Source organism: Parasteatoda tepidariorum, chromosome 1 (genome assembly GCF_043381705.1).
Source record: "Parasteatoda tepidariorum isolate YZ-2023 chromosome 1, CAS_Ptep_4.0, whole genome shotgun sequence".
Taxonomy (NCBI): Eukaryota; Metazoa; Arthropoda; class Arachnida; order Araneae; family Theridiidae; genus Parasteatoda; species Parasteatoda tepidariorum.
This window is the reverse complement of record NC_092204.1, coordinates 38,624,432-38,638,897: the sequence shown is the minus strand read 5'-3', so window position 1 is coordinate 38,638,897 and position 14,466 is coordinate 38,624,432. Positions and strand designations below refer to the sequence as shown.

General features: G+C 29.2%; 1 protein-coding gene across 1 annotated transcript; it reads right to left on the bottom strand.

Annotated features, from left to right (window-relative positions):
- Window positions 1-4,966: 4,966 nt before the first annotated feature.
- LOC107447002 (uncharacterized) lies at window positions 4,967-10,546 on the bottom strand. The gene is made up of 3 exons (XM_043038881.2): window positions 10,176-10,546; window positions 9,673-9,993; window positions 4,967-6,161 (listed from the first exon to the last, which is right to left on the bottom strand). Exons 1-3 carry the CDS (start codon window positions 10,408-10,410, stop codon window positions 5,569-5,571), a joined length of 1,149 nt encoding a protein of 382 aa, XP_042894815.1. The 5' UTR covers window positions 10,411-10,546; the 3' UTR covers window positions 4,967-5,568.
- Between the last annotated feature and the right edge of the window lie 3,920 nt (window positions 10,547-14,466).

Here is a 14,466-nt window from a genome sequence, read left to right as displayed (position 1 = left end):
TAATTACTTGCTGTTAACCTCATCGCTGGTGACCAAATTGCAGAAAGAAAAGGATAAAGAGAAAAAGAAGGAGAAAGAAAAAGAAATTAATTTCAAAAATACTTTTAATTTAAGTATTTTTTTAATAAAATTTATCGGAAAATGATTTGCTTTCTCTTTATAAAGTTTCTGATTCACCAAATTTTTCCTTTACTGTCTTTTTATATTCAAAATTCGGAAGCGCAATAGACGCTACTATTTGGATGCTTAACTTTACGTTACATTTAATTTTGCTGCGCAAACACATAAAATTTCGAAAGTAAGAAAAAAATAAACAGGGAGTACAATGGAAAAAAACTTACCTTTCGATAATTAAGTTAATTATTAAAAGTTAAGCGAGTAGTAAAAAATGCCTTGCAGGCAGCTCTACAGATCACAGAAATGCAATTACAGAGCTGAAATTTGACATGACAAAAGGGCCATATTTGTTTATCATTTTAACACGAGTTTTTATCGATTTATTTATTTATTGTGTCAAACAATTATATAAATGAAACTTAATCTTGAAATTTATTGAAATTTTAAATGCGTTTGCCAAGAATTTTTTTATGTTTTAACTTTTTATTTTGATTATTTATTTATTCTAGAAGAAAAAAAAAATTTTTTTTTCTGCTTCACAGTTATTATTTTAATAGCTTTTATTTATTTTTATCTGAGTACAGATGATTATTTTTCAAATGAGGGTTATGATATTTTGTCAATATGTAATACAAATAATATATTAAAAAAATATTTTGATATAAAATTGTAATAATTGCATATTTTGGAAAATATTGGTTTTTAAGGGGGGGGGGGGAACTATGAAAAATGAGAAACAATCGCATGGGTTGGTGAACGGAGCCGTGTATCCTTATACTATACTTGTTCTTCCTAAAAAAAGTAAATAATCAATAAATATTTATTAATCAACAATTCGCAATCATGCACAGACAATTCTGGAGCTATAAGAGAAACACAAACTAACTCTTTATTTTATTAATATAGAAATACACTCATTTACTCTCATTATATATGTATGAATGATGCTGTATATATTCATTCATTATGTATGTATATTCACTCTCATTCGTTCACTAATATCATAAATGAAGTGCTTTTACAGTTACGATCACAATTACATTAAATTAGAACAAATGCCTGTGCATCGTTACAGGAAAAAATTGGACTAATTCCCTAAACTATATTAATTGCATAACAAATAAAATATTTTTATATTTTTTTTAAATGTAAAAATTATTCCATTGAGTTAAATTAAAAGTAAGCACAAAGTATGGAGAATAAAATAGTAAAAAGTAAATTTTAAATTTCTTTTCTTTTCTTAAATCCGTTTTATAATGGAATAGCTCACTTCAAGTAAATCTTTAAAAGGTAAAAAATATAAAAAATAACAAAGTTTCCTTTCTTCTTTTTTTTCTCACGAAACCGAAAACGACACTTTTTAACTTAACAATTATAGAAAATTTTTAGTTTTTCTATAAATGGCCTCCAAGAGAAAAGAAATCATCTGAAAAGAAAGATGGTCCCCTATTTTGAAAGATGGTTTTATGAAGGTTTCTGGTTCAGAGCGCTCTGTTATTTAAGTTAATATACTGATCAAAGTGACTTGCTGACAATGTTTAGATTATGTGACTATTATGTCAGAAATAGAAGAGGTCAAGAGGGTTGCTATTTCGAAGGAAAACGCCCATTTAGGAGGGAAAAAAGGGGTGCCGTAAGGTAGGGGTTTGAGGGGCCATAGATATGAAAGGGGTTCTTGAAAAAAAAAAGAAAGAAAGAAAAAGAGAACGAAATACACTTTATATCTAGAACGTTATAACATTATTAAATGTTTAAACTGATTGAATAATGATGTCGTGAAATACTATGAAGAATATTTACTATAACGAGAAATTAGTTAACTGGTAAAGAGAACGAGGTAGATGAATTTATGAAGTCAAAATTCTTGAGGTCATTGCCCCTACCAAATGTTCCATAATGCTTACCTTTATTATAGATTTTTAGAATCATTATCAAAAATGAGTAAAGAGTACACATATGCAGAGGCATAAATGAAATATGTCAAAAGGGGGGAAACATAAAGGCTATCAAAACTAGAAAAATCACTCTTGAAGAAAGCGGCACTGAAAACATCAACACTCGTTTATGAAGGAGATAGGAATTGAAAGGCTATTTCATCCCTCGTGCTACACGAGCGATGGAATTTCAAAATGACCGGATCACGTTATTGGGCAAAAATAACATTACATGTAGGTAGGGAGATGCATGACTTTGGCGACAGATTTCGTTTCTCACTTTATTACTTTCTAGGAAATATTTATGTAAAGCCGTCGTTGGCGGGAAGATAGGTGTATGTCCACTTCAATATTTCAGACAGTATTCATGAACGAATTGATTTAAATTCATCAAAGTTAAAAACAAGAAAGAAAAAAAATAATTGATGTTTTTACACGTATAAGATTTTTTTTCTTCTTATGCAAGAGGACTATTGTAACTAAGTATTTTAACTTCGTCCTCAAGAATCGGACCCCCGTGATGCCCATGACGTAATATCAGTATTGAATTTAATATCCATGACTATATGATTCTAATAGAGATTACCACAAAATTGTGAGAAATGTGAATACTATCTTTATTATTTTTCACAATTTTAATTATTTAAAATACATATATGTTTGGTCGCATGCCTTATACATCACGAACATTTGCAACATAAATAATACAAAATACTGTCTACAATCGCAGTATTTGTATTAATTACCTATCGTGGCTTGTAAAAACTTAACCATAGTAATACTTTTTTTTTTTTTTGCCATCAGTGGCTCTTTTAAAATTCAGTAAACTGCATTATTGTTTTCTATTGAGCAGCCATTTATTTAAGTTTTTAAAATATTAGGCTAATAAACGCATTTGAAAATTTATGTAGTTATATATCTTGAGACTAGTGTAGTTATAATCAAATAGATATAAAAAAGGAAATTAAAAGCTTACTTTTTTAATTGCAAAATGTTTAGTAAAATTTATAATTTTTATTAACATATGTAATACTTTTAAAGTGCCTAAATCCACTATAAATTATTTAATATCCTTAATCTAAATAATTTTTAATTGTAACTTAGATTCTGATAAAGTACATTGAACTGTTTGAATTTCACTCTAGAAAACCAAGAAATCTTTGAAAATTTTGTTTAAACTGAAGAAAGACTACCTAGTATATTGAAAAAAAAATTCATGAGATGTTAATGACTGAAATTGTAGAATTTTTTTTAGGTTTCCCAAATTAAAAAAATTTTTTTAATGTTACTACTTTTAAAAAAAATACGATAAATTGCACTGATAAACCCATTTTTAAAAGTTGCTTTGTTATTGTTGTTAATATACGTCGCACTAGAGCTGCACAATGGGCTATTGGCGACGGTCTGGGAAACATCCCGGAGGATGATCCGAAGACATGCCTTCACAATTTTGATCCTCTGCGGAGGGGATTAAAAGTTGCGGATACATCTTAAAATCCATTGCAATTTCTAAGACAATTAAATTGCGCTGATTCAAAACATGCAAAACATTTCTTTACCAAATTTTTTTAGATATATGTCTTCACCCGTTTATATTTTATTAGAGCCATTTACTGTTACATTGAGTACTCATGAACACATCATTAGATAAGAAAACAGTCAGATTAAGTCACTTCGAGCTCATTTCTATACACACTTTAGTGTGTATAGAAAGTATCAAGTTCAAAATACAGCACACATAAACTTCATTCACACTGAAAATACATCTTTAATTTATTGTATACTTCAGTGTTGTATCTTCACATCTTTAACATCCCAAAAAGATAACAAAAAAAAAGTATCAAAAGAAAAAAAGAACACTAAAAATAAGCTCTAGAGAGTAAAAATAAAAAAAAATCATATAAAAAAAAATAAGCTTAAGGGAAAAAAAATCACCTTAACTGTTTGAATTAATGTCCTATTTAATTTTGGGCCATTGGGCGAATTAAGCCCGAATTTACAGCAGTTAAATCTGTATTCGAATAAAGTTAGATCTAGCTTTAAAATATTAGCTAAAGTTGAAGGACTAATTTAAAGTCCATGTATACACTTCATGATATTTAACAAAATTTTTAGGACTCTTAAACAGCTCCATAATTTTTCCGAATCCCAATAATTATACAAATTGCGTTGAGACAATGCTTTATCAAAGGTTTTTTTTTTATTAAAATGTATTAAAATGAAGCATTTAATAATTTTTGTCAAAATTTTTAACTTGTCACAAAATTAACCTCATGAGAAACAATTGTTAATTAACTTTTTATCGACTGTATTCTGTTCAACAAAGAAAAATCAGAACATACACTAAAAGTTGGTTTCCACAGGCTTCACATTAAACTTTACATATTAATCAGTTTTTATAAAATATTTATCTACATTTGAATAGATATTTAATTGTATTGAATTCATGTTAAACATCCTGAATCAAATCAGTCAGTAAATTCCTATACTTAATTGAAGTAGTGCTCTTTTCCAACTTTTCCTATGGCTCTAGCATAAAATATCACTCATTACAAAAAAATTCACTAACTCTAAGTGTCTGTGGCAAAATTGTGTAGTTGTTGTATACAATTAAATTCCACTAAAATAATAAAATTTAAACAGTATTCATTTAAAATCAATAAAATTGAAATAGCATTCCGTAAAATTTACAATCAGTTAAACAGTGTTCTATAAAAATCATTTTTTCTGCAAGAACCTGACATGATAGAGCAAAGTGGTTTTCAGATTTGTAATCAGCATAATTACTTTAGAAAAGGGAAACACCATGCTAGATATCTATAGCTTGTTTATCAGTGTTATAAACATTATCCAGTTATTCAAATAATTACACATACTAGCAAATTATGTTGTGCAACCCTTTTAAAGAAAACAAATTGTAACAAAAAAAAAGCTTTTATTTACACCTTTGTACAACATTTATGATGAAAGATTATAATTATTGAAAATAGTAAACTATTTCACAACCAGGAACACACCTCAGCTAACTCTTCCGATTTTCTAATAAACTTCTCGACAATGCTAGTTCCATCAGGTACCTAGATCTACTGAAGTTTTAATGGTTATCGCATGCTTAATTCCCTTCATTCAGAAAAAAATTCTATCAAAATAGAGTTGTAGAAAATACATTTTTCAAAAGAAGAAATGAAAGAGGTTGATATTACTACCTAGAAAGTCAAGTCAAAAAGCTCTCAAAAAGTTCTTCAGAAAATATTAAATTTGATTTCTGAATACTACATTACATTTACATTGAATATATTACACATTACATTGAATATATTATATATTACATAGAATATATTACACTTTAGTTTTGAACATTACAGCTGCAGTATGAATGAATATTAATTAGTATGAATGAATTAACTAACGCATTATTCAAAACTGATTCAGTTAAGGATACTTTTTAATTGTTATTATGTTTAAAAATAGATTAACTACTATTTAATAATTTCTTCTTAGTTGAGCAAAATCTTAGTTAAAGCTTAATTTTTTTATTTACAGGTTCATAGCTGACTGTTGTATCCACTTTTTCATCATCATTTTCTATTAAACTAATAATTGCGTCAAGATGTTTGTTCAACAGTTTTTTTGTTTCATCATTTAAAGTCACATTATCTAACAACCTTAATGCATGAGAGAGTTTTGATTTAAGTTGACTATTGTCATCATCATTATTCAAATTATCTAAATTTACTGGGCTAATAAAACTAGCACTTTCCATAAATTCATTAATAACAACACTTTCTCTTTCTTGTAAAGATTTTTGGGCATTTTTAAAATATATGCCTACAGCATGTATATGCTTACACAAATTTGCTCTAACAGTAAAATCACTGCATGTACAGGAATAACAATGTATACAGATTTTACAAGTATTAAAAAACAATTCACAATCACATTCATTTTTTTCTTTTTTAACAATGTGAGAATTTGCAATGTAGACCTTGGTATTACCAATATTCTGCTGATCTTGTTTAGTAAGCAAATTTATTCTTTCAAAATTATCAGGCAAGGAGTTTCTGACGTCATTTGAACACTGCTTCAAAGAAATTGCATCTGAAATCTTTACTATATTTAAAAAGGAAACACAAATTAGCTTCATTTCTTAATAATACAAAATAATAGTTGATCATTTCATAATATTTTTAATGAATAAACTACTAACTAATTACTAAGGCTTTTTTAAATATGCTAAGAAAACAAAGATAAAAGAGGGAATAGTAAAACCGACTCCAAAATTGAACGTACAATCACAGTAAAGAGTAATAGAATTGGTATTTAATCTAAAATAAAGTAGGCTAATTTCAAGTAAAATCCCCCAAAATAAATAAAAAATTCATTGGCGTCGTGTCACAGATTTTCATGAAAATGTATTTAGAAAAGTTCTCGATAAAAAATGACAAAAATTAATTTTTTCAGAATTTTTGGGCAGAAAATATGATTAGGAAAGTATTTTTAAATTTAAATCAATTTAAGGAAATAGCATAATACGGTAAATAAGATGGTGGTTTATATGATAAAAATGTCTATACCTTTCTTACTTAGAGCCAATTTTCTTAATTTTGGTGTCATTAAAAAAAAAAGTAAAAACTATGTAAAATGCTATAAATATTTATACAATTATTTAAAAAATTATACAGAAATAAATTAAGTATTAATTGAAATTCAAGTAGAAGTTACAAAATTCCACAAAAATTTTTTTTAAATTTTGAGACGCAATGAAAAGGGCCCTTGGTTCACTTCACTCAGAATGAGCCAGTATTATTTAAAATACTGCTTTAAAAAACTTAAAGCATTATACGTTTGATAAGTTTTCATGATTTTTTTTAAAATTTGGATTTTAACTTCTTCAAAAGATAGTTTTAAACTAGGGTAATATATAAAAATTATTTTTGAAGTAAAACATAATAGAAATCTACAATTTGAATTTAATAAAAATGAAATAGAAGTATTTTATTCTGAACAACTCAAAAAATAGACTAACAATAAACTATAGGCTTGTAGGCTAACATATAATTTAAAATTATAAAAATCAATAAAAGAAATTTAAATAATCACACAATAAAATACTTTACTTATTTTTAAATTAACGTTTTAAGAAATAATTTGATTTAAATTACTGATTCATAACAACAGTTGTAATATAATTATCATTATTTTACCAGAAACATAATTTTTCTTTAATTTCTTAGTCAAGCAGAAATTTATTCGAGAATTTAATACTATTAAATGTATATCATTTAAAGTTCACATTATGATTGTTTTAAACTACACTACTGGTTTTCTATCTATGTCCAAAGAGGTACTTTTTATTTAATTTTATTACGCTGAATATGTAACTTTATAAACTATAATTTTAATTTTTTCTGGTTTGGCTGGAATTTTTTTTTTTACTGATTTGGTCAGATTGGTTTTTTAGTTCAGATATTTTAGTTACCTTATTTGACAAACTTAATGAAAACTACATGCAAAAAATAGAGCAATACAGTAGGGAACCGATTATCCGGAACGATCGGGACCATCGCTATTCCGGAAAACTGATTTTTCCGGTTTTCTGAATAGCTACCAAAAGCCGTTTTTTTAATTGTTAAACCCAACAACAAAAAAAATTTTTTGGAAATAATCTTAAAAAGAAGAAAAAACGATGAAGTAATACACTAATGATTATTTCCAAAATGATGGTAAGGTAAACATCTTTCAAAAAAGAAAAGAAAAACCTAAAATCTTATGAGGAAAAAAAATTTTTTTTTTAAAAATGGCAGGAAAATTTATCTAATTTCGTTCCGGTTTTTTGGTTTTCCGGTTTTCTGATTTCCGGATAACGGGTTCTGTACTGTATAACCAAATCTAAGCAATATTTACTGTTACTTAAAATCATTGAATGTTATAAATTATTGAATTTTGTTATAATTAAGAGCTTTTTTAGCTTTTTTACAATTCATTAGATGTTAGATAAAAAATGACAGAATATTTTTTTCAATTTTTTCATTTTTATTATTTTAGCTATAAATATAAATAGATATTTTTTTTAAAAAAAAATAAACTTTCACTCAATAAAATAAAATGCTTCATATTGGGAATCGAAATGGGGTACACGTGACACATAGCAACACTTTTAATGCTTTCATCATTAACGTATGGATAGTCATAGGCACGGTTGCAAGAATTTGAAAAATGTAGGTAATCACTAAAAATATTATAGTTCCTCCCCTGTTTTTGGCTTCTTTTTTTCCAAATTTGAAATTTTGTTGAAAACATCCATGCTTCTATGTATAAAAATAAATACTACTTACATTCAAATGCTTATGACAACATAATAATATATTTAAAATTTTTTGAAAGGAATATCAAAACAATAGAAATATACGTGCTATTTCACACTATGGTGCTTTAACATTTATTGTATTACTTGACTAAAAGCTTCATCTACTCTTAAAAATACACAAATTGAAATAACAATACCAATAGTTTAAGTGCTAAATAACAGACGTCCATTTTGAAAACAAGCCAGGCATGAAAGAGAAGAAACAAAAGTGAAGAAAAAAAAAGTTTAACCAATGACAGAATTTTTTCGAGCTATCTGCAACAAAACTCTCTAGCACTAATATCATTCTGCAAGATGCTTTTAATAATAACAAACATATATATTACTAATTTAAAATAACAAAAAAGCTGTGTTTACAAATAAAAACTATAAAATATTTTTATAGTTGAACATGTAAGAATTTTTTATTCTAATATTTTGGGTGATATTCTTGCATTTTGTTTGGAGGGAACACACAAATTATTTCCCTCTTTGTATTTTGTAAATAATCGTCACAATAAAAAAAACAATTAAAAATCTTAAAAATCGTAATTGCCAAAAAAGAGATCGATAAAGAAATCACGTGAATCGGAGTCTTCAAATGCGTGTTTCGAGATTAGGTTGTCGTAATAAATAATATTGTATAAAAAATATCGTATTTAATAACTATAGAGAAATCAATAGCAGTAATTGCCAAAAATTTGATAGAATTATTGCTTCAACAAGTAAATACTGAAATGCATTATTCGAATTTTTCATATTGTTTGAAATATATCGGAATATTTAATCGTGAAAATCAATATCAATAACTGCCGGGAATACAGATTTGAATATTACCTATGCCTTCTAACAGAAAAATCTTTCTGCAAGAACTTTGTAACGTTATGCGACAATGTCACTGTGATTCTGCAACGGGGACAATTGTAAATTGTTAACAGTTTTTTCTAAATTTTATACTAACATATGTATTATATACTGTTTTTTATGAATGCAATGCAAGTTATAAAAATTACTCATTCTTTGTTTAAAACTTTACACACATATTACCTTTAATGCTTCTAGTAAAAACAAACATTTATTAGGCAATAAAATATTAAACAGTTAAATAAGATGATAGCTAGTAATTCATTTTACATCTAGTTACATTCAATAAATATGTTTATAAATTAATGTTATATGCAAATACGAACTTCTTAAATATACATTTAAAATTATGCTTTTCAAATAAAATTATTTTTATTGTAAAATAAGATAATGAACATGAGTAACACGCACTTGCTAATTCACTCTTCACTGATGTTCTCAAACTCAAAGGAAGATATTTCAGTTCATTTTCGTGCCCAACATGAGCTTTATAAAAAGTGACATAGATTTTATCATTCTCTATGACTTCAATTGTTGATGGGCAGAAATTACCGCTTCTACAGGTTCCTTGCGATTTTGATGCTCTAGACCCAGAAGCTTTTGATATGAAGATGCCAGAACGATTACACAAAAAGTAACGTTTTTTGCTGCCATTTGCCAGTGTAACTGAGGCACTGGAACAGTAAGATGACTTGAGTTGAGCTTCAATTGCCTCTTTCCATTGTAAGAAACCTGGTCACAATAAAAACATAACTTAACCTACACAGTTTATCCGAATACTACTGCAATATTATACATTCTACAAATTAAAATCACTGTTTTCGCAATGTAATATAAACAATAACAATTGCTACAGAACATATAACAATAGCAACAAGACGTATAATGAAATATTATACGACTTACAAACTTACTAGTGAAAGAATCAAATTGATGCTCCTCTTTTTCTTCCACATGTTTGAGGTTATGAAAATTTGATAAATGGTCTCTTAATAACATACGAGTTTTCAAACACACTTCACAATCATTCATGGGACATTTCAAACTTCCAGTTGTTACATTTGCTTTATGAACGTTCCTAATATGCTCATACAGATTTTTATTTTGTTTAAATATTTTTTTGCAATGTTTGCAAATCACCTGATTCATAATTAATCATAAATAATAACAAGAAACACTGATATAACATGTAAACAAAGCACTTCAGAAACCAAAGTCTTAAAACTGTCGCCAAATCAAGCCAATTCAAATCCAACACATTCCATTTCCGTCTGCGTGGTTTTTGACCAATAGCCTTATCCGGCCACTTTGACATTTAATCGGTCATTACGGAAATGTTGACTGACTCGAAAGAAATTTTGAAAACTTCCGGTGTATCGCTCTGCTTATGTGGGATTAATATTGACGACCGACATGGGCTACAGGTGGTGTAGAGCAGAGCTCTCTACCCATGGTAACACTTCGCATGCTTTTACCATTTGAGTATGAAGAGTCATAGAAGAAGGAAGTACGTTAATTTATTTCTTGATTTTTCAAATAGATAAATATCTTTTAGGTTAGGAAACTGAAATATTTATTAAACGTAGCTCTAACAGAAAGCGTCATGAAAATTAAAAAAAAATATTTTTAATAATTAAATACGAAAAATCGATCTCCTCTGGAGATAATGACTTACTCTTTTGAAACTGTTAACCAGTTCAAGTACCTAGGAACCTTGATCTCTAGCCACAACAACCTGAAAATCGAAATAAATAACAGAATTTCCATGACTAACAGAAGTTTCTACGGCCTCAGAAACCAACTGAAATCCAAGTTCATCAGTGTGAAGACAAAGTTAAACATCTACAAAACTTTAATCAGGCCTATAGCTACGTATGGAAGTGAGTGCTGGACCCTAAGCAAAACAGAGGAGGAAAAACTGCTAATTTTTGAAAGAAAAATTTTGAGGAAAATCTTTGGATCTCTTCAAGAGAATAACGTATGGAGAATTCTTTACAACCACGAAATTTACAAAAAATATGACAAATTCGGTGGGACCGACTTTGTGAGAACTATTAAAGCATCACGCATTAGGTGGCTGGGCCACCTCTTCAGAAATTCTGATGCCGTCCCTGCCAAAAAAGTGACTTTTTCCACAATTGAAGGGACGAGACGTAGGGGACGACCACCTACAAGATGGATAGACCACGTTGAAAAGGACCTCAAGCTATTGGGAGTCAACCGATGGCGGGCCGTCGCACCGGACAGGGCCAGATAGAGGAAAATCTGCGAGTCAGCCTTGGCCTGTGAAAGGCTGTTGCGCTTATGAAGAAGAAGAAGAAATACGAAAAATATTAAGAAAAGGGGAAATATCGAAGAGGAGAGTGAAAGGATCGAAATCGTGGAACCGATCTTCTCCCCAGATGACGCATTTGAGCATTGCGATCGCTAATCACAACATTAACAAAGTGTCAGGTTTGCCACATTTAGAGTGTTATCCTGATAATAGTGTAAAATATCACCGATTGTTATTTTTTGGGTAGTATCATAGAGTGCTTGCCAGATCTTTTAAATAAATTTTATTACTTGTCTCATTCAAAGTTACATTGAAAGAACGCGTAATACTGAGAACAGTGCTCAGGGGATGGACATTCGCCTTCCAATGAAGTGAACCGGGTTCGAATCCCAGCTATGTTGATACGAATTCTGCACCCGGCTCACACCGACCACAGTGCCGACGTAAATTATCATCTGTGGTTGACGGATCATGGATTAGAGTCCCCTTGCCGTCGGGTTAACTGTGGGAGGCTTTCATGGTCTTCCTCTCAGTGTAATGCAAATGCTAGTTAGTTCAAAAAGTCCACCATGAATAAGGCAGATTTCTCCCAATACTTGATCCACGAGTTCCCCTGTCTTCTGAAGTAAGACAAACATTACAAGGCTGCAGAGTTGAACATTAGAAGAACCCAAAAATTGGGTCCGCTGTTCAACAACGGTTATAAAATAAAATGAAAGTATAATGATATTGAATGGTGCGCTTTTCCAGGTTCGTGGGTAAAAATCAATCGGAAGTAGTAACCCAGAAATCTTACGGCGAATTTTAACCTCTAGCGGTATCTGCACTTAGCTTAATACAGCTAACCATCCATAGCGATGAAAATTGCTGAAGAATTTTTCTTCGCTTAAATATTAACTTCTGACCTAACGTTACCTTTTTTAGCTTCCTTTTTAACATAGATTACATAGAAAGGAAGTTACCACGGCCGATCCCCTGAGTAAAGTGTGGTGGCACTCTGCTGCTTGCTGCCCTGCGATTCTCCTCGCCTGCGGGGGTTTTGGCCTCCGTGGGTGGCCCTATGCCCTGCATTTGTAATGCAACTTTTCGGCTCGAGAGATGGATACATGAACGTTCATCGTTGGACTAGACTCGGATGGTTCCACGCTCTAGCAGCCTATCAGAGAGTCGAGGTGGTTTTCACCATTTTATATATAGATCCCGGTAGCAGAAATCCTCCAGCGCGGCAGCACTGAGGGTTATCAGATTATTTTTCTTCTGAGAATAAACAAAGAAAACAACAAAAACAAAAGAAAAAAATGACTTGAATGGAAAAAATCACGGTGCTTGACATTACAGTACATTACTTTTTATCTCATAAAATAGAAAATTTTTAATTCCTCATCATCCGAAATCCTTTATAATTCCTATACGTATTCAATTACAATTTGTTGCAGGTCCTTGACTAAAATAGATCTTATTCTCGAAGGTCATCAGTTTTGAAATGAATTAATTACATCAAAAGAAGAAAATTAAATAAGTGATAATAAAAAAACGAAGTAATGTTTCATAATAATTATCACGGAACATTATCAATTCTTTTAGAATCATCGAGTCAATTATCAAAAGGAAAAGGCTTGGTCAGAGATGGAATAATTTCTAGTACACCAATAACTCATTTTATTGTTTCGGTTGCGCACGCAAAACAAATATTAAAAAAAAAAAAAAAAAGATATAATTTTTTAAATTTGTTTTTGATTGAAGGGTTATCAAATTTATTTGAATTTCATCAACAATTTATTATTTTCTGCAATTGATAAAATCTGCAGTAAAATCGTGCATAAGAGCAGTCCCTAAAGAGCAACCCCTTTATTAGTATTATTTTAAAGGTTGAAGAATGATGGCCTATTTTCTTACGTAATCGCAACAAAAAAAAAAGTCAAAGCATCTTTGTAAACGCTGTGATAGTTTTTGTAAGCCCATGTCATACCAGCTCCCAGTCAGGAGTTGAGCTTCATCATTCACCTTGTTAAAAATTCGCCTGAGTATTATCAGATTTTGATTCCAGCAAGCATAAAGTCGATATTATCTAAACTTCAAAGATTTTGCTCAAAAGATGAAGATAAATATGTTTTTCAATGCTTTCTTAAGGACATTGGAAGAAGCAACACAGTCTACTGTAATGCATAAATGCTTTAAAAAAATAAATAAATAAAGACAAGTGTTTGTCTTGTAAAATGTTGTCATCACTGAAAATAAACAAGATTTCTGTAATTCTCAAAATATAAACATTACTTAGCAAGAGTAGAGCAGTTAAGGAAGAGAAAAAAAACTGCATGAAATTTCAAGGTACATAAATAGAAACACAACTAAACAATAAAATTTTAGGCTATGTTTTTCAATATTCCATAAAGGATCATAAGATGAATTGAGCAAGTTTGACGAAAACGCTGAGTTTGGATCTATTACATCGATTGGAAAAGGGAATATATTTAAGCACGTTGTAATAGAGAGTAAATAATATCTAATAATCAAAACGGGTGAAAATCAATAGGACAAATTTTTAGAACGCTAAATCGTTATAAAACGGGTTTCTTCGAGGGCAAATTACTGGAAGGATAGATTCATAAAATTCACATGAAAAATCATGAAAATTTGAGGACAAACATTTTTATTTCTAAATAAAAACACACGACTTGAGGTCTTTAAGCGGCCATATTATGTTAGTTTTCTAATAAATACATTTTTATTTATTAATAAACTAGTTATAATTACTAATTGATTATTTAAAAAAATTAAGATAACATTTTTTTTTCAGAAAATATCTGTTTATAGCTTTAACAAATTAAATAAATTATACCTAGATTCTAAAAAATAATTTAATTTATTACAAATTTACTTTTATAGTCTCGCTTATAAAAACAACCACATAAAAAGTTTTTTTTTTTTTC